The sequence below is a fragment of the Dermacentor andersoni genome, chromosome 3 (genome assembly GCF_023375885.2).
Source record: "Dermacentor andersoni chromosome 3, qqDerAnde1_hic_scaffold, whole genome shotgun sequence".
NCBI lineage: Eukaryota > Metazoa > Arthropoda > Arachnida > Ixodida > Ixodidae > Dermacentor > Dermacentor andersoni.
In genome coordinates, this window is record NC_092816.1 from 48,938,594 (window position 1) to 48,960,602 (window position 22,009).

General features: G+C 45.0%; 1 protein-coding gene across 1 annotated transcript; it reads right to left on the reverse strand.

Annotated features, from left to right (window-relative positions):
- Positions 1–399: 399 nt before the first annotated feature.
- On the reverse strand, positions 400–22,009 carry LOC126520680 (uncharacterized). Its single transcript, XM_050169470.2, has 10 exons — positions 21,976–22,009; positions 16,925–16,931; positions 16,081–16,163; positions 14,557–14,703; positions 8,802–9,069; positions 5,802–5,973; positions 5,004–5,149; positions 4,653–4,785; positions 2,930–3,088; positions 400–562 (listed from the first exon to the last, which is right to left on the reverse strand). The coding sequence occupies exons 1-10, from the start codon at positions 22,007–22,009 to the stop codon at positions 419–421; spliced, it is 1,293 nt and encodes a 430-aa protein (XP_050025427.2). The 3' UTR covers positions 400–418.

A 22,009-nucleotide genomic window follows, 5' to 3' on the forward strand; every position in this document is an offset into this window, starting at 1 on the left:
TCTTGAAACTGGTTGCACGCTACGACAAATAAGTTAATGTCGGTGGTGACTATGTGGACAAATAGCGCAAGGTGCATAATTCATGATGCCATGGTGTATTTCTTGCTGGCAGTAAGGCTTCCACGTGAAAATAAATGATGAAACTTGCTTCCGTAACGTCCCTCGTATTTGTAATATGAATGTTTAAACTATAAATAACAACTCTTGTGCAGCTTGCTCGTTAGCATGACGCATCGTGGCCACGTGTACGGCGCATGTTCATCTTTTCGGAGCGCATTTGTCTTACTTTTAGCGCAAACTGTGGTCTCATCGACGCACCTTGAATGCACAACATTTCGCTCCTCGAAGTCCTTCGTTTACGGCCTTCGGGTACACGCGCATTAGGTGTAATCTCGGCAGTCGGCAAACGCCAAAAAAACTATAGCAGGTTACTTGCCTTCCATCTCATCGTGTCGGCAGTGTCGTAGGTGGCCACGAGATCGGGCTTCTTCCACGAGTAAGCCGTGTGCTGTACCTTGTCGATCGCGTGGTTTCCGTAGAAGTCCCGCCTTTGGCTGCACATCTGAGAATTCAGAGACGTACGCACAACTTTACCATCGCAAGTACACTGCGTGAGCATTTTTTAAAGTTTTAGAAAATTTTCTTTATTTTTGTTGTATATCGCCCTGTGGCAGGAAGCATACTCCTTGTCCTTGAGCTGAATTATTCGGAGAGGCGGACTTTACTAAAACAAATATAGATGCACGTATCTTACTCATTAATAGAAATTCACTAATTAACTTCTTAAATATTTAACGCAAGTATTGCAAGTTACTAATATTGGCTGGTCAGATTGCGACACTTGATCCACTTGAAATGAGTTTCCAGGCGGACACCGGTTTCGAGATATTATTTGCCAAATGAGTGGGACGAAATGCATGGGCCTTCCAGGTAATTTCTTGCTTCAGTACATAAAGCAGCATTTTGTTAAGTGGAACAACAGTGCATGTTTAGGGGCGAGTATCTTAAAAACCGGTATCATTCTGGAAATTCATTCCAAGTCGACACGCCTTGCAAGCTCACCGGCTTCAATTCGTGAATTGCAATGTGTGCCGTAATGTAAATAATCCAGAAGTTAATTAGTCATTATTTGTCAATAATTTGAGTGTGTTTCGATTTATCTTGCAAATAATTTCCGTCTCTCTAAATAATCCACCTCAAAGCTAGAATTATGTTATCTGCAACTGGTATCTCCTAAAGGTTCCCTAAAAGTTAAGAATGCTCACCCCGGTTATGTTGGGTTCACATAGCAATAAAGCATTGCATCGGGGTATTGGGCATTAGTGTGTGCTCTGTGACTGTGACTTCTTTACCTCCATTCGTCCAGGTTGCATTGAGCAATTTTCCCTAGAAGCTTCATGGAGTGTACATGTATATTTTATTGGCCGATTTTGCCTGCTTAGTGATTTTCTTGTACGCACCATCCTATCATGTAATATCTTAAGAAAGCTTAAGGCGGATTCCTCCTGCCCGCCAAACATCTTTTACAGCTAGGGGAAAAATAATAAGTTCACGCGCCAGAACCATGATCTGATTATGAGGCACGCCATAGTGGCAACAATTCGGTATAATTTTGACCACATGGGGTTATTTAACTTGCACCTAAATCTAAGTACACGTGCTTTATGTCATTTCGCCCCCGCCAAAATGCGACCGGCGCGTGGCCGGAATCGAACCAGCAACCTCGAGGGCAATACCGGAGCTACGAGGCTACCGCGGCGGGTAGCCGGGCGCTAAACTTGTCAATCCCGCCCACGAGAAAAACGTTGAACGTCTCCGTAGCCTATGCATGCAACTTCTAATTGAGAAAGGCCAACTAACTGAAAAAAACTGGTCTTTTTCAGGACAGCGCGCACATAACTTTTCGGTCTTAGGTTGTCACCGACTATAGTAAGTGTTAAACGACATTATAAACCTTTGGAAGTGAGAAACGACCAGCCGAATGAGCCACAAATGTCCTCGCTCCAAGAGGAGCAAGAGGATGACTCAGTATCTGGTTTTTCACGGTGAATTTGAAGAAATTAGACGTCTTTATTACGTGGGCGCGGTCCGCAAAATGTTGTCCCCGCATGTTCACACAATTTAAATGATTGATTGATTGATTGATTGATTGATTGATTGATTGATTGATTGATTGATTGATTGATTGATTGATTGATTGATTGATTGATTGATTGATTGATTGATTGATTGATTGATTGATTGATTGATTCTAATGCCCCGAAGCAACACTGTGGGTTTTCATCATGACATAATAAATCTAATTGTACGAGCGTTCTTTCTGCATTTCGCCCATATCGATATGCGATTGTCGTGGTCGGTAATCGATACCTAAATCTCGAGATAGCAAGACGCCCCATAGCCATTGAGCCTCAGAAGCGGGCACTAGTTTCATATAGATGTCTTACAGACGTCTTATAGAGCGGTTTTTCTTTTCTTCACAAGCCTTTTCGCCCGTAAATTCTACGTAAATCCTCTACAGACATGTCGCGGATTGCTTTTGTCTCCCAGTGGCCCTTTCATCTTCACAGCCTAATGCAGACTGTTCTGTGCATATTTTACCCTGGTTTGCAATCCTCACAGTGGGAAGTCTTCCGGCACGAGGTAACTTGTTAGGAATGGAGACCGACATTGAGCAGTTACGACGTCTTTTAAGGTCATCCAACTAGACCGAGACACTGTCGCCACGTGCTTAACAGAGTACCATAACGAGTGGTCGACACTAATCTTTATCCCCGAGTACATTTACCGCAACGCTGTCTCGGAAGCCACGTTCATACAGTGCCGTGCTTTCTGCATGGATGGCGGGAATGTGGTAGAATGAGAGCTGCTCGTACATCCGCTGCGCAATTGTCGACCGTATGGGCAGCTGTTGTGAACGCTCACTCACCTCAGAGGAAGTGGTCGTCGTGGTGGCGTTGTTGTGGCATTTGGCGCCGACGCGGAGCTCTTCTCTTGACCGGTATTGGCTCGTGCATAACGTGAACGAGACGACCAGAGGCGTGCGCCGCACCCATGAGAAATTTCTGACATACGACATCGTGCCGGCCTGTCGAGATATTACTAATATCAGGTTTGAATTTGTGAGAACAATCACATAGAGAGAAAAAAAATCTAGCAACTAACTGCTACTAGGAGGGGCACAATCAACGCGTGCCTGCTCCAAAAAAAGAAAAAAAAAGAAGTGCATAGAGAAAGGCATAGTCATAGTAAGTGAAAAGTTGAAGACAGATTGAAAACTAGATATCCGGGTGTTTAGGCGAACATTTTCACATTTTTTTTAAAGGTTGCCTGCAGCAGATATATCACCGTTCTAGTTCATGTGGTGGCGTACTAGATGTGGCGGACACTACTTGCCCAAAAAACTGAAATGTATGATCTACTAATTAACAAAATAAACTAATTTTATAACTAATTACGTGTCGGCTTATATTGCAATTTACAAATTCTAGCGGTGGAGTTCTCAGGAACGAGTTCTCAGGATGGCGCCAGTTTTGAGATAGTAATTCCCAAGCTTTCAGGAGAAATGCATTGGCGTTGCAGTTACTTTCTTAATAAAACGTCGTTTTATGTATTCAAGCGCAAAAGTAACTGGACTGCCCAGCATTTCTCCGCAAAGATCGAGAATTAATATCTCAGAAAATGGTGTCATCCTGAGAATTCGTTCCAAGTAGATCCTCCTTGCGAACTCCACGGCTAGAATTTGTAGATTGCCATAATGACCATAAGGTAATTAGTTAAAACGTTAAGTAGTGAATTTTTGTTATTAGTCAATTATGCATTTCAATTTTTTGTGCTAGTAGTGTTCGCCGCTTAGGGTGGGCCACCTGATGAGCTAGAATTGTGCGATCTGCCGTAGGCAACCTTTAAAAATGTTTGAAAGTGTTCGCTGAAACACCCGGTATATGAAGGCATATAGGGGACATAACAGTGAAGGTCGCGAGAAAGGGTTCCATGCTGAGAAGAGATACTTATAGTAGACGCAGAAATATACCGCGTTCCTCTCGAATTTTTAGATGCAGGCGAGATGAGGTAAAATGATGAATTATATTGATAAAGCTTCGTAGCGGAGGTATACTTCGATATCTGCGCAGTAATAGTTGATACGCTATTATTAATTATAGCTTTACTCAATAATCTGGCGTGTTATTAGATAATTTGGGGAAGTACTGCATTGCTACCGAATCGAAGTCTGGCAATAATAAAAGCAAAATCTTTTCATAGAAGCCCTGCATTGTACGTAGTTGACACGAGCTTCGAGAAATACGCTCTCGAGGTGTGGGACGATATGTGCATCACCGTATTCACCTAACGTTTCCGCACTGTGGAAAATTACAGTGCGGGGACTTGATTGATTGATTGATTGATTGATTGATTGATTGATTGATTGATTGATTGATTGATTGATTGATTGATTGATTGATTGATTGATTGATTGATTGATTGATTGATTGATTGATTGATTTTAACATTCCAAATCAATAAAGTCGCTATGAAACGCCGCGGTGCAGCAGATTACTACTGAATAATTTTGGCCACCGTTAACTGTAACAACAATGCACTTCACGACACATTTTTGAGTAGCGTAAAAGCATTCGCTGATGCGTTCTTACCATTCCCATGAATCGAAGATTATTTTTCAACTTGTAAGGCGCAGGGCCGGCGGTACTGCATCCGTCGGAGAGCATCAGAGCTTCCCGTTGGGTGATGTGAGTGCGAACTACGAAGGCACTGATCGGAAAAGACCTGTCGGCAGAGGAGGTGTTCAATCTGAGCAAATTTGCCGAAATCAAACACTCGGGACACGCTGCTGTCTCTTGTAGAACGTTCGTGGAAAGTACGGTGCAAATGCGTGCCACAATTGCGCACGCCCCCACCCCTATAACGTGAGCAAGCAAACGCATAAGTTTTAAAGAGGTGTTCGAATAGCGAAATCGCTGAATCGAACAAGAATAATAACGCACCCGACGTGGTGTTCGAGGGCCTTGAACAACTCCTTGTTCGTGGACATGCGGAGATGGGTGCCCAGGATGACGTACGCCTTGCGCTGCCTCTTCGCCGCCATTTTCGACGCCCTCCGGCGGATATTCTCCTGGATACTTTTAAACTTCTACAACAAGAAAGAAAAATGCACAAGACGGTTACAATTTTTAAGCATGGTGCTTTCACTTTACAGTGATATAGACGCCCGCCCATTTTTAGGTGGTAGTGGTGGTGGTGGTGATGATGATGATAATGATGATGTGTGGCGTTCAATAGCGCAAGGGCCAGGTCTGGCCAAAGAGCGCCAAGCAAGTGCCTTGAGAGCGGGGTGACGAAACTTCGTCCGTGGGAAATGAAATAACGCAATAAACACGGGAACCAAGAAAGATGCTCCAACAAGTTCATTTTCTTTCCTTCTAGCTTGTCCAGCCTAGAACGTCAGGCGTGGCTCAATCAGTAACATTATGCAGGGCCTGGTATTAAAATTACCATAAAGCGCTATTTATCTCAGTAGTAACCTGTCAGCAGATGAAAAGGGTTTCAAACTTATTGAAAATACACACGTATAAAAGTCATCACAGGAAGCTGTGGGCCCTGTAAGGAAAGTGAACGCTTGCACAAATAATTAAGTCTCTGGACGAAAAACGTTTCCGGTAATATCTTCTTGCGTAGCATACTGTCGCAGCAGCCTAAAGTAAAACGCGAACTCGGCTGACTTTGAAATACAAGTCTCAGTTGCAAGCAGATCAAGTTGAATGCATCTGACACCAACAGTGTACCTCAAGCACTCCGAAGGCTTTGCCCACAACGTCGTCCGGGGGCGTGGTGTCGTCGGGCTTGATTCGCAGGTCGAGGATGGCGTAGTGGTAGATGTTCTTGTGCATCCAATAGTTCCTCATCTTGTTCTGAGCTCTTTTTCGTATAAGGTCGTCCATAACTTTAGGCACTTCTCTGAAACAAGCACGCAAAAGTTTTTCAATGTAATAAACACTTCGTTGATGAGGAGTGGGGCTATGGTTTATGCTTTTTTTGGTGCAGCATAGAATGAAGAGGCTCTTACAATAGCTAATTAAGGAAAGCCGTGCCTATGGTCAAATCGTTATCCCACACTTTGCAACATGTCTGTCGGTTGAGTCTCGTGGTATCACAAGTTATGTGTTGAGAACGATAGAAACATTCAGCGGTGCGCTTGAGATTGTTAGCCGTTGTTCTATCTATACGAGGGGCGACACGTTGACGTAGCAGTAAGAGCGCTCTCGCATTTACCAGGCGTCTCACAACGCCGGCTTAGCAGGCACGCACGTGGGGCTCTTCAAGTGGAGTTTCTACACTGGCCTGGTGAGGAGCGCCGACAAATAGGTAGGAGGGGATGCGCATCGATCGTGCACAAGTCGCATGCGGCGGAAGACCGTTGGAATTCGTAGTTTCAGATTTACCTGTTTGCTCAGACCCACTGAGTACAGCGTGTAGTAAGTAGCATATGCGCATAACTGTAAAGCAGGAACGCTAGTGTTTGTGAGAACTACGATCATGACGGCAGCGGAAGGAGCAAACGCTGCAGTCGTCTTCCCTGCGAAACGCACTGGCGCGTCTCGCGCGGTTCTCGAAACCTTCTAACCGTCTACGTCAGGGCTGTGACAGCACGTTGACGGCGACGGCGTCAACGGCAACAACGCACCTCGATTGCCCGTACAATTGCAATAATATAAATGTAACGATGGATCCCGCACGTTCGTGTGAATCGGTGATAAGCGAAGCGGTCCGATGCTTACTGAAATGTGTTCACCTCAACTTATTCCCTTTTACTCAGCGTTTCTCGTTTAATGCGCACACTGGTCACGTGTTGTTCCCCTCAATCCCTTTATCCACATTTGGCCAGCTTCTTAAATTTTCTATTGCCGACATCTTTGCTTCTCGCCTCTTGTTCTCTTTGATTATTCGAGCATCCACCCAGTGGTACACACCCATTTTAGGCGTAGAATTTCTCACTATATTACCCAGAGGGAAATTTGGCGCTGCTGCGCTGTGGTATGCGTTGAAATACCGGTATATTGGGATTTCGGATTCGCCGTTCTCGGAGAGGCAGGACGCCTTGAAGACGCGCCTGGCCAACACCATTCCTTCTGTCACAATGATTCATTTCCTACTGAAACAGCACGTAAAAAGCTGTTTTAGCCTTGTTATTTCACAAGAACTTGTTTTGTTTCGTTATGAGGACTTGTTACTGGATGTGCAATTTTATCAAACGTAAAAGGATCAGCGGATCGTTAAAGTTGAAGGACAGAAGACAAGATTCGCGCTCGCTTTGGAACCGCTTGTCATCAGTTATTGCTTTTTATCGTTTAATTCTGCATTGTAGGAAGCAAACTTCATTTAAAGATGGAATATGGGTGAATGAAAACCATTTATGTAGACTTTACTTTAAGAACGCATTGTTTGTTTGGCTATATCCACGTTTTAGGCCAAGCCTCGTACAACATCAGACAACGCAAGCCTCTCACACCCATATACCTATGCAGGAAGGAAAACATAAGGAGGGAGCAATCGCGCAATGCGATTGAAGACAAACCTGGTGGCCCAATACGTGATTGCACGTGAAAGTTCGCGATTGGCTTTAGTGTTCCCGCTCTTCAGGCAGAGCCACGGCAGGGCAGCCGAACAAACGCGAACCGAATAGAAACTACTGGCATAGCTTTTGGCAACCAAACGTCTCAGCAAATCTCGATTCTTGATCCGTGATCTCGACGCAAGAGGTCATGAGCTGGGCCACCACTTAGCAAATGTATAGGCTTCATGGAGTGTTCGCTTACCGAGGCTGGCTGCGTGACGTAGTGCTGTCTCCTAACTTTTCCCTTGTTCTATGCATATACTGTCATTCCCATGACAGCACAGAGCACTTTAGAGTTCTAAACTCCCATAGACAGAGGTGCCAGATTTCCCTCTAGGTAATATAGTGAAAACCTCTGATTTTAGGCGTTCGGCCCAGGACGTTCAGACACACCCCAGTGTCACATTCCCACCTCCACGTACCCAGTTGTTCAAGATGTGCAATCGGCAAGACAGCAGCAAAAGACAGCAGACAAAACTCGCTAGGTGGGAAGAAGAGGCCGAGAGAGCCTAGCCTTAAAATGTGTGATATGCTCATAAATACAACGGAGATTATTAGCATTAAGCACAACTGTAATAATTTCCTAGCAAAAATTGGATATAATTGATGTTCTTCTTTTTGAAACTACTTTGTGGCTTCCATAACCAGAGATATACCTGCAGTTCAGACAAATAGTATATAAAAAGAATAAAAGAAATTTGTGCCACTGTTACGGCTGAAACGAAAGAGCCCTAACTGTATATTACGTCCAGGTTATCGAACCAACGTTTCAGGGTAAGATTAGTGATGGGTACTTGAAAAAAATATGCGTGGCTCTGCTGTCGGTAACATGGCAGACCAGTGGAGCTGGGGGAATGCCAGTAAAGTAGTGCCAAACCGCACACAAGACACACGAGCGCCTGCAATGGCGTCCGCGATTTCCTTGCCAACTCCGTAGCAGACGCCGCGGTTGTCTCCAGTCTGTATGGAGTGGCGGGTGAGGAGGACATCGAGGCACCCTGTAAATATGAAACGGAGCCGCCGGAGAGGAACGCCCTAAACGCGCATGGGCAGGCACGCAAAGTGATACGCTAACAGCTCCAGCCAACGGCCTTGCCCGATCTTCATTACTTTCGCGCGCAAGGACGTCCGTTCCGAATGGCTCCGTGACAATGTGGCAAAGCACGCGTACTTGAGAGGGACGTGGATGCCGTAGGTGGTCTTGACCGCTTTGGCGGCCTTGTCGAGAACCTGCTGCGTAGCCTTTTCACCGTCGTTGAGGAAGGTGTCGCCACCCTTAGGCAGCGCGTAGAAGGGCACCAGGGCTACGTCACACAAGCCGTCGAGCCACATCGGGCCGTACTCCTGGGTCCGACCACCCAGCACGCACACCAGTGACCGGCTGGGTAGCAGCTGGGGCGAGTGACCTGTCTTGCGCCCGGTGGGGTTCTTCCTTGAACCTGCGACGCCGCCGCGCACAAGCGGGTGGCAAAGGAAAGGTATTGATTATGCCGGCTCTGCTCAGTGCTCGCCAATCACATACCCGTCGCGGTAGCTTGTAGTGGGTATATGCCGTGTTGCTCCACCGAGCTCGTTATGCGTTCGATCAATCGATCGATCGATCAATCAGTCGATCAATCATTCAGTCAATTTTATATGTTTCTGAAAGTTCTGAATAAAAGTGAAATGCATAATCGACTAATTAGCAAACAATCGCTGATTAAGTTTTTTACTATTTACCTTATGGCCCATACTGCAATTTACTAATTCTTGAGGGTGAGACTACAAGGCATACCCACTTGAAAAGAATTCTGTGGAATTTGCGACATGGTACGCGGTCAAACTTACGGTAAAAATACACTATCGTTCCAAGTCAGAAGCTACAAGTGGTTTTATTTAGGCATAAAATGAATTACAAAAATTTGTGTATACAGGAGGAGGTCCCACGGTCAGAGCGAGAGACTGTGGGACATGTGGGACTGTTCCAAGTGGATACGCCTTGCGAAATCCCCGGCTGGAATTTGTAAATTGAAGTATTGGCTTCTTATGATATGATGAATAGATATCGGGCTGCTCGGTTACCTTTCTTTTTGTTCATAAAATTGAAATATGTGTCATAAGGTAATTGTTTAAAAACTGAATAAGTGATTTATTGGTAAATATTCAACTATCCGTCTCAATTTTTTTTTTTTTTTTTGCGCATGTGATGTCTGCCTCCTCGAGTGGAGTAGCTCATGTGCTAAAATTGTGCGATCTGCCACAGGCAATATATTTTCTTTAATTTTGAAAGTGTTCGTTGAAACAACCGGCAGATACCGCGGCCGCGGCGGCTACATTTTCGACGAGCGTGTAGTGCAAATATCCCTCGGGTGCTGAAATTTATATGGGCCGCGTTTTATAAGGTACCCCAGATTTTCAAGATCAGATCGTCGGTCCCAGATCCTGGGTCCCAGAGTCCCAAGAATCATTTACTTGTTCCATCCAGTCCAACAAAAGCTACGAGGGTTCGTGTCAGCCAGTCACTAACGAAAAGTGGCTGCCCGTGTTCCAGAAAAAGGGTTCACTAACTGTGCGCTAGTATTTCTTCAGTGACGCGTCGCGCGGAGGGCGATCGGAGGCGGACAATCAGAAAGAAAGAGAGAGAGAGAGGTGGGCGGCGCTTGTTCTTCCTCTGGGTGGCTGACGTGACCAGTAACTATTCAAAATTTGTCAGCGTGGCGTTCACGCTCAGAATTTCGAAACTACACCCAGTGAGCTATAAGCGACGTCGTAGCTGTAAGGCTACGTAGTAATTTTTTACTACGTGGGGTTCTTTAAGGCCGCCATAGTGCCGGACGCGCAAGCGGTTTTTTTTTCTTTTTTTTCTTTTTCATTTCGGCCCCACCGAAATGTGGGCACCGCGGCCGGGATATAGTGCCTAGAATATACTGGCTAGTGTGCCGTCCGCGGCCTCCCGGGTGGCACCGGATGCAATGAATGCCGGCGGCTGCCGCTAGGAGCGCTGCAGTGCAGGTGGGTGCCGCGGCACCATCCGGTCTTCGTAGCCCGCCGTGTGGCAACCGGGCTGCTGCGCTTTTTGTTTTTATTAAGCCATAGTAGCAGCACAGTTCAAATGTGGGCAGCTGATTTATAAATCAGGGTTTGTTCTGATTACAACAGGCTTCGCTAGCGCTTGTCGCTTGCGAGAAAAGCGTGTGTAATCTCGGCGTCGAGCTGGCGAAGAGAAAACGTAATTTTTAAGGCAAATGCCTTAGACCTCCGTGTTCCAAGGCCGTGTTCCGAGGTACAGAACATATCACACGATCCAAGGAAGGCCATAAACGAACCAAAGCATGTCCAGCCGTGTATAATAGATGCTAAATGATTTGCGAATTTAATTATTGATTATAGTGATTGGATTAAGGGGGATTAGGTTGAACTTGGGGGATTAAGGTGTATTAATTAAGGAGGATTAGGGTGGATGAAGAAGGATTAGGGTGCATTAAGGTGAACTACAGTAGGCTTTACAAGGCGTTCGCCTTCGTGACTCTTCGGTGATAGCTAAGGACACTTGTTTTTTATTCTAGCCATGATGGCAGCGTAATTTTTGTAAGGGTAAGTTTTAGGTTACATTTTTTTTTTCATTCTAATAAAGTAAAGGAATTCTGAGGTTATGTTACTGTTCTATTGATGTTATATTAATGCATAACCATTGAAAACCGCTGTAAATTAACCGATCATCTTTTGAAATGACGAATTTCGCTGTCCTTTCTTTTTATTATATTTGCTGCTATTTCTGCCTATTACCTTATTGTTGTCGTCATAGGTTTGAATGTTTTTGATTGTTTGTAAACCATGTACCCATCTCCTCATAATGCCCATTGGGCCACGAGGATAGAATAATAAGTAAAAAAAATTCCCTGTAAAATGGACTGCACGCGGTGTTCTGTGTACTATACATTTTTTAATACCTGGTAAACACGTGCAGACTTCTTTTTATGTCTTTCATTTAAGCGTAACAAATATTTTATTCTCGCGTAACAACAGTCAAACGCGGGCATATAAGACAGCCCTAGATGAGATAATGCACACATACACGAAGAAGCTAGATCTAGTGGCAGTGACGCAGTTTAAAGAGCTTCTGCCGTTGCCTTTGCGCTTCCCTCTATGTTGATGCCTTTTACAAAAAACCGAAACCTCAAGCTAGAATACATACAACTTCACAAGTACGTGTTGTCAAAGCTGGTTTTTCATGTTCTGGGCACCCTAGTTGGGGGAAGGCCAGTGCCTGCAGCTGACCTGAAAAATCAGCTAGACTCGCTACATGTAACTTGTGTTTGCTAAAGAACACAGTAAAAACATCTTCCACGGCCTTCACAGCGGTTGACGAGGTCTGACTAAGATAGACAAGGCCTCCATGCATTGTCAAAATGCGTAGTGCAATATTGAAGCAGCGTCGGCACTAGCTTCAGCTTTACTTACGCAAAGGAAGCCTGCACACTGTGGTCAAGAATTTTGGGCAGTGATCTTTCGTGCAACATAACAGTATAGTAGATCAAAGCGCTACTGCTCCTTATTTCTCGTTTTTTTCCCTGGTACTCACGAAGAGTAAGGTGCATGCTTAGGATACTCAGGAAATATCGTGGGTATAGCGTAGGGTTTCAGGCGTGGTTTATCGCGGGGAATCTCGTGGACAACGCCGTTCACGGTGATAGAGAACGTGCGCTCGACTAAGCTGTTTTCGAAATGTTTTTTACAAACCACAGCAGTTGGTGCCGGCCTTCTGTCCACTCTCCTGATCATTCTTGCCCGTTGTGCTGCCGCTTCGTATCAGTGGTGGAGTGAACAACGATACACGCCCTTTGTTCGAGTGGTAACCGCTTCGACACAACGGCATAAAGCAGGTCCTCTCCTTGCACTGTCTCTTAGGCGTTTTTTCACCGCCGCCGCATACTTCTTGTAATGACAGGCACACGAACACAGTAGCGAAGCATTCTCTCTTTGAAAACACCAAGAACAAACACGCAACGCTGTAATAACACTGAAAACGGCAACACAGAAACCGACGCAACAGCTGCGAAACTGATATGCGAAGCAGACGACACGCGCAGTCTGCACCCACCCGTCTGGCAGCGACCTCTGTCGGCCACCGTGGGCATTCATTGCAGGCGGCGCCACGCTGCTCCATTGAAAAGAGCGGGTGCACGTTACACTAGCCAGTATATTCTAGGCACTATAGCCGGGATCTACCCTGCGGGATGGCGCTCAGCAACGCCATACTTAACGCCATCGCCACTGAGTTATCGTGGTGGACAACGGGTGACGTGTAGCGAAAGTTTGAAGTGTGTAGGCTCATCGCACCCTTTGCAAAGGATATCTCAATGGCAGCAGCGTGGCTTTCAATACACGTCCTCACGCAAGCTACAGGCGCCGATCGCTGAGGCTAGCTGTCGTGCTCCGTGCATAACCTCACCAAAAGTAGATGACTCCACCCGGATAATTTCAAATGTATAGGCACCACTCGGATAGACGGGTAGTCACGTAGATGTCGCGCATCAGGTAAACAGTGGATTGAGTGTTATTTTAGAGAAAGAAAAAGCGTTTCCTCCACAAATACTTTCGGGATGAGTTTCAATTTCAGCGCAACTCAATAGCCAATATACTTCACATCGGCTTAGACGGCAGTGTTTAAGTACCAATTCTTGGAGCGTTCGATCGGTGCGCCGCGCTGAGCAAAGAAAATGTTTCAGCCTAGTTTCGAGGCTTATGAGGCTCTCTGCTCGTGCAGCAAGGCCAGCAACACGTGAACACGCAAGCCACCTAATTTTTAGCACGGCGTATAGAAACTTGGTAACTTCTGACATAATTAAGCATCGATTAATTTGCAGGGCACCACTCGAGTACTTTACAGGCTGTTTTCTTTTTTCTTTCTTTCTTTGTTTCTTTCTTTAGATCATACAGAGCTTTAAAATTCGGCTGTGGCAGATAGCGTCATTGCAGTCCTTGAGCTGGATTACTCGAAGCGACAGATATTACACGCCCCAAACATTTATATGCGTGATCGACTAACGTTTTAAAAAATTATTACTAATTAACTTTCTAACTGGTAATTTTGCGGCCTATACTGCAATGTAGGAATTGTATACCCGGTGAGTTTGCAAGGCGTATCCACTTGGTACGAATTCTGAGGATTGCACGGGATTTGATACATGTGCCATGAAACTCGCGGTGAAAATGCACTGCATTGTTCCACCTGCATTTTTAACAAATCACCGTTTTGTTCACTGAAACCCAAAAGTAACTGGTACGCTCATGTAGCACTTCGTTGTACACTTTGGGAATAAACATCCTGAAACTGGTGCCACCCTGAAACTACGTTTAAGGTGGATACGACTTTCAAACTCATAGGATACAATTCGTAAGTTGCAATATGTGCCGTGTAGTAAGTAATAAAAAGTTAATTAGTGAGTTTGTTAATTATTCAATTATGGATTTTCATTTCTCCTACAAATAATATCTACCCATTTGAGTAATTCTTCTCAAGGACTAGAATCGGGCTATCTGACACAGGAGTTTTTTGAAAGTTCTGTGATGTATGTATGTATGTATGTATGTATGTATGTATGTATGTATGTAATGTATTTCCTAGGTATACATTGTGGCGCAAAATACATTTCTGGAAAAGGGACAGAAGAAAGGGAGACAGTGTCCCTTTTCCAGAAATGTATTTTGCGCCACAAAGTATACCTAGGAAATCTAAGCACCAACTTGCCCAAGAAGAAGTCCTTTTGGTATGTATGTATGTATGTATGTATGTATGTATGTATGTATGTATGTATGTATGTATGTATGTATGTATGTATGTATGTATGTATGTATGTATGTATGTATGTATGTAGAAGCACCCGGTATTATAGACACCCTGCAAAAAATGGACGCAGCGTACATGAGTGCAGGTGCGCAATTACCTGGCGGCTTCAATAGCACCCCCGTCCCGTGGTCGTGCCCCTCGGACTCGTTTACGGCGCGTCCGATGATGTGCGGCTCATTTTCGGTGGAGACCACGCCCTCGTACTCTTCTGTGGCCTCCAGACGGGCGGCGCTTCCGACGTTGGCTGTGAAAATGGCGCATGCGCAACAAGAGCTTGTGAAAGTGGTCTTGTGAACGCGGACGCACCGGTAATCGTGGCAAGCACACACAAAATAAAAGGACTTTACATTAAAGAAAAAAGAAGAGAAAAAGAAGCGGCATTTTGAAGATACCACCCGAGCTTATGCAGACACATCTTGTATTCTGTGTACTTTTTGAAGGTTCCTAATCCTTACAATTTCCTATAAAAAAATCCCTAAAGGGAACTCTGACGCTGATGGCGTTCAGCTCATGTTGCCATGCGCTCTGTACAAGCGTGAGGTAAAATGTATATTACTATCGAGACAAGGACGACAAGGGGCAAGCTATACCAACTGCTTTATCACTGCCCTCTCTATCTTCCTCGAGCGAGACTCGAGATCAAGCTGGCAAAAATAGTCACGTAAACTGAAACCATGAACCTTGTGGTGGTTATTTATTGGCTGAATATTTGGTGTTTTGTCGTTGTGTTCTTAATTTCTTCAACTTCATTCTTCTTATTTTTAACCCGTAGGGATCTGCACACGCCTATTGAACCGCATCTCACGTGTGGTCGGCGTTTCATTCGCAGTTTGCGCCTCGTCGCCTTTGTCTGGTGGGTCCTATCGCGTTGCTAGTTTTACTCGTTTGTGTTCGGCGTACTAAAAGATAAACTAGTTTCTCGCTTTACTCAACGTCTGTTCCCTCAGCTATATAGAAAGCCAATTGGCACGCATTAACCTGCTTTCTGTGTACACATCACATCCTTATACCGTTTACGGATGTAAGGGTGTGATTTACAGACCGATGTACGCCCTCAAGTACCCTTAAGGGTCATTTATGGTTAAAGGAGTCCTTGGAAAGACGTAGACGCAGTGGTGGCTGCGCCCGAGCCTAACAGGTGCTGTCCAAAACTTGACGTCTATGACGTCGTTTCCGGATCCCGCAATCGCATCCGGCGTATTCAACCTACGATTCGATCCGATTCGATTAAAATATTTATTAGAAAGGATGGCCTGTGGCCTAAGATTGTGGAGAGGGATCGGATGAGAGGAAGGATTGCCTGCCTCCTTATCGAAGGACAGCAAAGCGTTAATTCTTCTGGTGGCGTCTCCTTGCGATTCAATAGCTTTTGCAGCTTTTGCAGGTTGGCACCACTGTACGGGCCGTGCGTTTGGACATCACCTATTGCCGGACGTCATGCTCCCTCTAGCTTTTAGTATGTCTCCGTACCAGCACACATGCGCTCATGTCATGGCGTCATTACAGGAAAGCTAAATCAAATAAGCGCGTTATTGTCTTTCTCTTTCTTGAAAGTTGCGTATTGTGGATGGCTCTTTTCCTCCAATCCCCCGCATGGTCAAGGTATTTCAAGATCCGTTACCGTTGACGAACATGAACAGGTTAGATCCGATGAGAAAGAACACCAGAAGGCCGGCGACGGCAAAGAACAGTGGCGGTGTGCAGCTGCGGGTAAGAACAAATGCACATATTAGGAAGAATTTGCCAGTATCAGCGCAAAGCATTGTCTTAGCCAATATTAATTTCATCTTCTAGCTCTTCTTTCATCAAGTGTTGGGTTTGTTAGCCTTAATTTCTAAAAGTCTTATCTCCAAGATTGCTGCGACGACGGCGAGCCGTCGCCTGAACGCCTTTCACGTGTAGCGCCCCTAAGTAACCGAAGAGATATAGGCCTCACCCGCCGTGGTTGCTCAGTGGCTATGGTGTTAGGCTGGTGAGCACGAGGTCGCGGGATCGAATCCCGGCCACGGCGGCCGCATTTCGATGGGGGCGAAATGCGAAAACACCCGTGTACTTAGATTTAGGTGCACGTTAAAGAACCCCAGGTGGTCGAAATTTCCGGAGTCTTCCACTACGGCGTGCCTCATAATCAGAAAGTGGTTTTGGCACGTAAAACCCCATAATTTAATTTATAATAAAGATATAGGCCTCCAAGATCTCCGTTGTGAAGCAACGCGCCGCACCGTAGCTTTCCGAGGCGATGCCTCTTCTTGACAATACGAGAGGCAAAATTTTTACATACCTTCGTACGAAATATGATATCATCGTAAGATACTGTGCGTGGGGTTCTGACGGTACGTAGAATTTATTTGAACAGTACACCACATTAAGCTGCAATGAACACTGCACCTGTCTGTACCTTCAGTGATTTGATTTCGCTATGAGAGGTTCTTAAGCTTGAGAATGAAAGTAACATGTGTACTTACAATTTCACTGTGTAACGGAAGGGCCACAGACATACACTGTTACTGTGCATCCGTCAAAGCGCGACGCTTTAACACCATCCTCAACTAGTACACATGCCTACCTTTCTCATCAGTTACGATTATGGACGCCTGTGACGTATACTCGCCCTCTGCAAAAAATGAAAATCGAATTAAGGCAGGTACGTTAGAGCGACCTCGTCCTGAGCTTTAGAATTTACATTCGTAAAGCCGCTCAGGCGTCGTCTGATTGTGTTTTTTTTTTTCCTTTAGAATAAACATTATGTTAGAGGCTGTTAGCGTAGCGCACGTGAAACTTTTCCAGAAGAGTCGTGAGGCGACGCTGACTTTGCCGCTAGTGTCCTAAGTTTGGGAAGACAAATAAAAAAAAAAGATTATTTTTATTTAGTGGCACCTTGTAAACGGTTCTTTATGTGGTAAGTTTGGAGGCAGTTACATTTTGAGGCACCCGATCTCCAGAAGTTCTGAGATTCGCACTGAATTCGAGGCATTCATAATCTAGTTTCAACTCGCAATACAAATATTATCGAAACAGAGCGAGCCCAAAGCATCAGAAAGGCAGCCCCACTCTCACGTCACACCTAAACGCCCTGCGACGAAGTGCGGAAAGAAGCTCGAATGCCAGCACGAGACGGAAACTGGTGATAAGCGGATCGCTCGTGCTTGAAAAATTACTTACCGTTGTGCCTGGCTAGCATCAACCGTGACGTGCCACGATTGAAACTTCGTCGCGCACTTTGTCGCGCACTCCGTCACGGAGTGTTTCCCAGTGACATAATAGCGGGGCTGCCTTTCTAGCGCTCCAGACGCACTCGATGCCGATACTGCCTGCACTGATCGTTAAAATTTGACCATGATTATCTAAAAGAAAGTGCTATTTCCAGCAATGAAAAAAAAAATTAATGGGGGTGCTAAAACAGGATGGCATTCAAATTAGCCACAGTCATCCAAGAAATGGGGTACTTACTGAATTCTAATAACGGCACGCATTAACGAGTTTGTTATTCGGCTTCACAAATTCTTACGTCAATAGCGCCAAACTATGCCCGCCTTACCTTAAATCTCTTATGCAATGACGCAACGTGCGCTACACTCATACTTTTTAGTTTGACATCTGCATAGATTTAAAAATAAATGCTGCATTTGCGGTGCTCGGTAACTTTCTACATTCTTTGTATAGAGGTCGAATTAAACGGACATATATAGTGTAGGTGCTCTTCGTGCACCGTTTATGTAGCCGGTTTATGTGTTGGACGTTACGTATGTATATAAATCTACATTTATTACCGACTTGAGACATCATTAACTAGTGCAAAAAAGATATCGGACAACAGTGAGAAGCGCACAGGACAGAACGCCAAACTTCAACTGTATTTTTACTGCAGACAAACATAGGATGCATGGGATACGCGGAATCTCGATGCAAGGAAGCAACATTCATTTTCCCCCTTCCCCCTTTATCACAGAAGCTATGGGAAGAAATAGATGGACAGGTTAATTTCCAGATACGAACACACTTCTTTAGCGAGAGCCAGCAGGGACGGGGTGCTTACACCCACTCTTTTGGTAATTTAGCACGCTTCGTATATATATATATATATATATATATATATATATATATATATATATATATATATATATATATATATATATATATATATATATATATATATACATACATATACATACATATATATATTAACCTGCCTCTGGAGCAGCCAGACCACGCGAGTGCTCTGAAACTGTGCGGTGCACGATCACCCAAGGCAATGATGGTCCCCAGCCACTAAGGCGCTGACAACTGCCCTATGTTTCCTCAAGCGATCGTTTAAACTCCGACCCGTTTGACCAAAATATCACTCGGCGCATGATCGGGGTATCGTGTAAACTACAGCCACGTGGCAGTCAACGAAGCACGTGGCATGCTTTTTCAAACAAGCCTCATTACGTTGACCTTCATTCACCACGTGGCGCTTTCTCTGCAGTTCTTGTGACGCCCAGAAAACGACCGGAACGCCGCTCTTCCCTGCTGCCTTCTTGAGCGGGTGGGACATATAGTGCACCTGTGGCGTCGGCGCAGGACGCACCTAGGGCAGTTGTGCACATCGCAACATGGGATGTCGGTGTTGCTGGACCTCATAAATTAGGTTCTCAGCCACAGGCACTATCGTGTCTTTAGGGAAGCCGGCACAACGCAGTCGACTAACCTGGTGTTGCACACTACAGGCTACCTGGTGCTCACAAGATTTCTGGAAAGCGGCTCGAAGGCAGCTCATCGCTATACCCCCTTTCACTGTCTTTAGAGCGAGCCGAATTATAGTCAAGGAGATGTTTCTGTGACCGAGGCAGTATGTCCAGCATACTAGTTTGTGGGTTGAGCTAATACGCGTGTCTAAGAACTCCAAGCAGCCTTCAGCTGGCATCTCATGAGTGAAACTCCGTCCCTCACATTACAAACACGAAGCACACCATCCGCAATGTCCTCCCTCTCTTCACTGCCAACCCCTTTTAGCAAACTAAGAAAATCATCTACATATATAAAGATATTAGAAAGAAAAGTATTGTCAACACTTGCCTCAAGATGCTTGTCAAAGCTTGACAAATATAGGTCATTTAAAACAGGAGCTAGACGCGAAGCTATGCACACGCCGTCCTTTTGTACAAAGGTGTCATGGTTATAATCAGCAAATGTAGAAGAAAGATAAAATCTAAGCATTTCTAAGTTGTCAATAGATACATCAGAAGTATCCTGGAAGGCAACAGGTCGGAAATTTTCTATGTGCTCCCTAACAACACTGTACAGCTCAGCTTGAGGTAATGAATAAAACAAATCTACGTCTGCGGAGAAGGAAAAAAAAACCACTCCCCTACCTTATTGTGCTCAGACAAGTATGCAATTACAGATGAAGAGTTGCCTGCGAGAAAAAGATCATTACGAGGCAATAAATTGAGGTGTTTTTGAAGGAACTTGGAAAGCTCTCCTTGGCAAAATTCCTTCTGGCTTCAGCGGCATACCTTCTTTATGCATCTTAGCTGAATAGAACAAGTTTAGCTTGTCCTTCTTGGTCACTGACAGGCACTTCCAGGGCTATCTAGATTCATTTTCTTGCATAGCATCAATGTTCTCTTCTTCACATGCGCTGCTACAGAATTGGTTCGAAAAAAATTATTAGCAAATGCTTCGTTGGCTTTCTCGGGGTACAGTAATAGATGAACAATTCAGTGTACCACGTCGCAGTTTACATGATTTGCCTGTCATGCGCCAAGTGGTATATTGGTCAAACGGGTCGTGCTATATTGGTCAAACGGGTCGAAGTTTAAGAAATCGCTTGAGGGAACATAGGGCAGATTGTCAGTGCTGTAGCGACTGGTGGTCATCATTGACGTAGGTGATCGTGCACCGTGCAGTGTCAAAGCTTCAAAGCACTCGTGTGCTCTGACGGCTCCAAAGGCAGGTCGAAATATATATATATATATATATATATATATATATATATATATATATATATATATATATATATATGCACGAAGCGTTTTGTACCAAAAGAACGGGTGATAGGCGTATAAGCATCCCGTCCCTGGCTGTCACCAAGAAAGGGCGTTCTTATCTGGAAATTAACCTGTCCCTCTACTTGTTCCGATAGCTCCTGTGTTAGAGTGGGGGAAACGGAAAGATGAATCTTGCTTCCTTACGTCCAAGTTCTGCACGTCCCACGAATCCTACGTTCCTTTGCAGTAAAAATTCCGTTGAAGCCTAGCGTTCTGTCCTGTAGGCTTCTCTCTGTCATCCGTTGTCTTTTTTGCGCTAGGTAATGATGTCTTCAAGTGTGTAACAACCACCAACCAGCCCAACTGTTTTCTGTAATTGTGCATTCAAAGGGTGCTTTTTTTAGACTATACAGATTTCTTCCTTAAATCTTCTGTGGCGTATGGCACAGTTCTTATCCTTAATTGAACTGGATTACTCGATGAGACGGACATTGCTTCCAGTGAAATCAAAGCGCGTCATCGAGTAGTTAACAAAATTGCGCTAATTATTTTTTATCTAACTACATTAAGGCATATATTGCAATTTACGAATTGTGTAGCCGGCGAGTTCGCAAGGTGGCAGCCACTTGGAGCGAATTCTCAGGATGACACCATTTCGGAGATACTCATTTGCCACATGTGCGAGGAAATAAATTGGCGCTCCAGTAACCTTTGAGCTTCAGTGCATAAAACGGCTTTTTGTTAAATAAATAAGTGGAACAGCAGTGCATTACTACTGCAATCTTGAAGGCGCGTATCTCGAAACCGGTGCCATCCTCAAGGAAAGACGTATGATGCCTGCAGTTACAAGCATGGCTCCCGTTCGCCGCCAAGGCAATTAGTGGCGCTGGCTAACACTCCCAGGAACACATCTAGCACACTTACACAATTACCCAAGAGAGTGGACGCATGCATATCCACCACCATAGCTCAATAGTTGAGCATCCTATCCACGTAATGCAAAAGAGGTACGTTGTGTACCCACAGGCGGCAAGTTGTCATTTCATCAATTTTCCTAATTATTTTTCTACAGTTCCTTAAATGCTACGCTTAATTTCCCCAATCTTTTCAGCGGCTTCATTGTCTGATGACTTCATGTGGTTGTATCCAGTACAATATCTGTGCATAAGCACACTACGGAGACCACAGCCACGAACTCACGACCTCACGACCATAGTATATGCATCACTGAAAGATGCGCGTGTTTTCAACAGGATCAGATGTCTGTCGCAGCACCTTTTGCCCCAAATGCATAATGCAGGGCTCCCTAGGGAAAACATCGGAAGCCTCAGAACCACATTCCATCCAATTAGTTCGCACAACTTTAGTCACACCAACTATAAGAAGAAAAAGCTTTCGAGTTCTGCTGCTCGCTGCTGCAAATTCGCTTGCCGTGGATCTTGGGCGCAACCCAGCGAAGAATGAAAAAAAGTTACAGCTAATACTGCCACGACGTAAACGGGAGCATGGAAGCACAGTGACTATGTGCTGCCAACATAACTCACCTTCATCAGCGGCCGCGATCGCAGGCTCCATCAT

Excerpts from the sequence above, each read along its gene's own strand:
- LOC126520680 (XM_050169470.2), bottom strand. The coding sequence starts at position 22,009 with ATGATGGAGCCTGCGATCGCGGCCGCTGATGAAG. Across the intron at positions 9,070-14,556 it reads GGTGCTATTGAAGCCGCCAG|GTTCAAGGAAGAACCCCACC; the intron begins GTAATTGCGCAC and ends GCGGCGTCGCAG. Across the intron at positions 3,089-4,652 it reads ATCTTCGATTCATGGGAATG|GCCGGCACGATGTCGTATGT; the intron begins GTAAGAACGCAT and ends ATATCTCGACAG.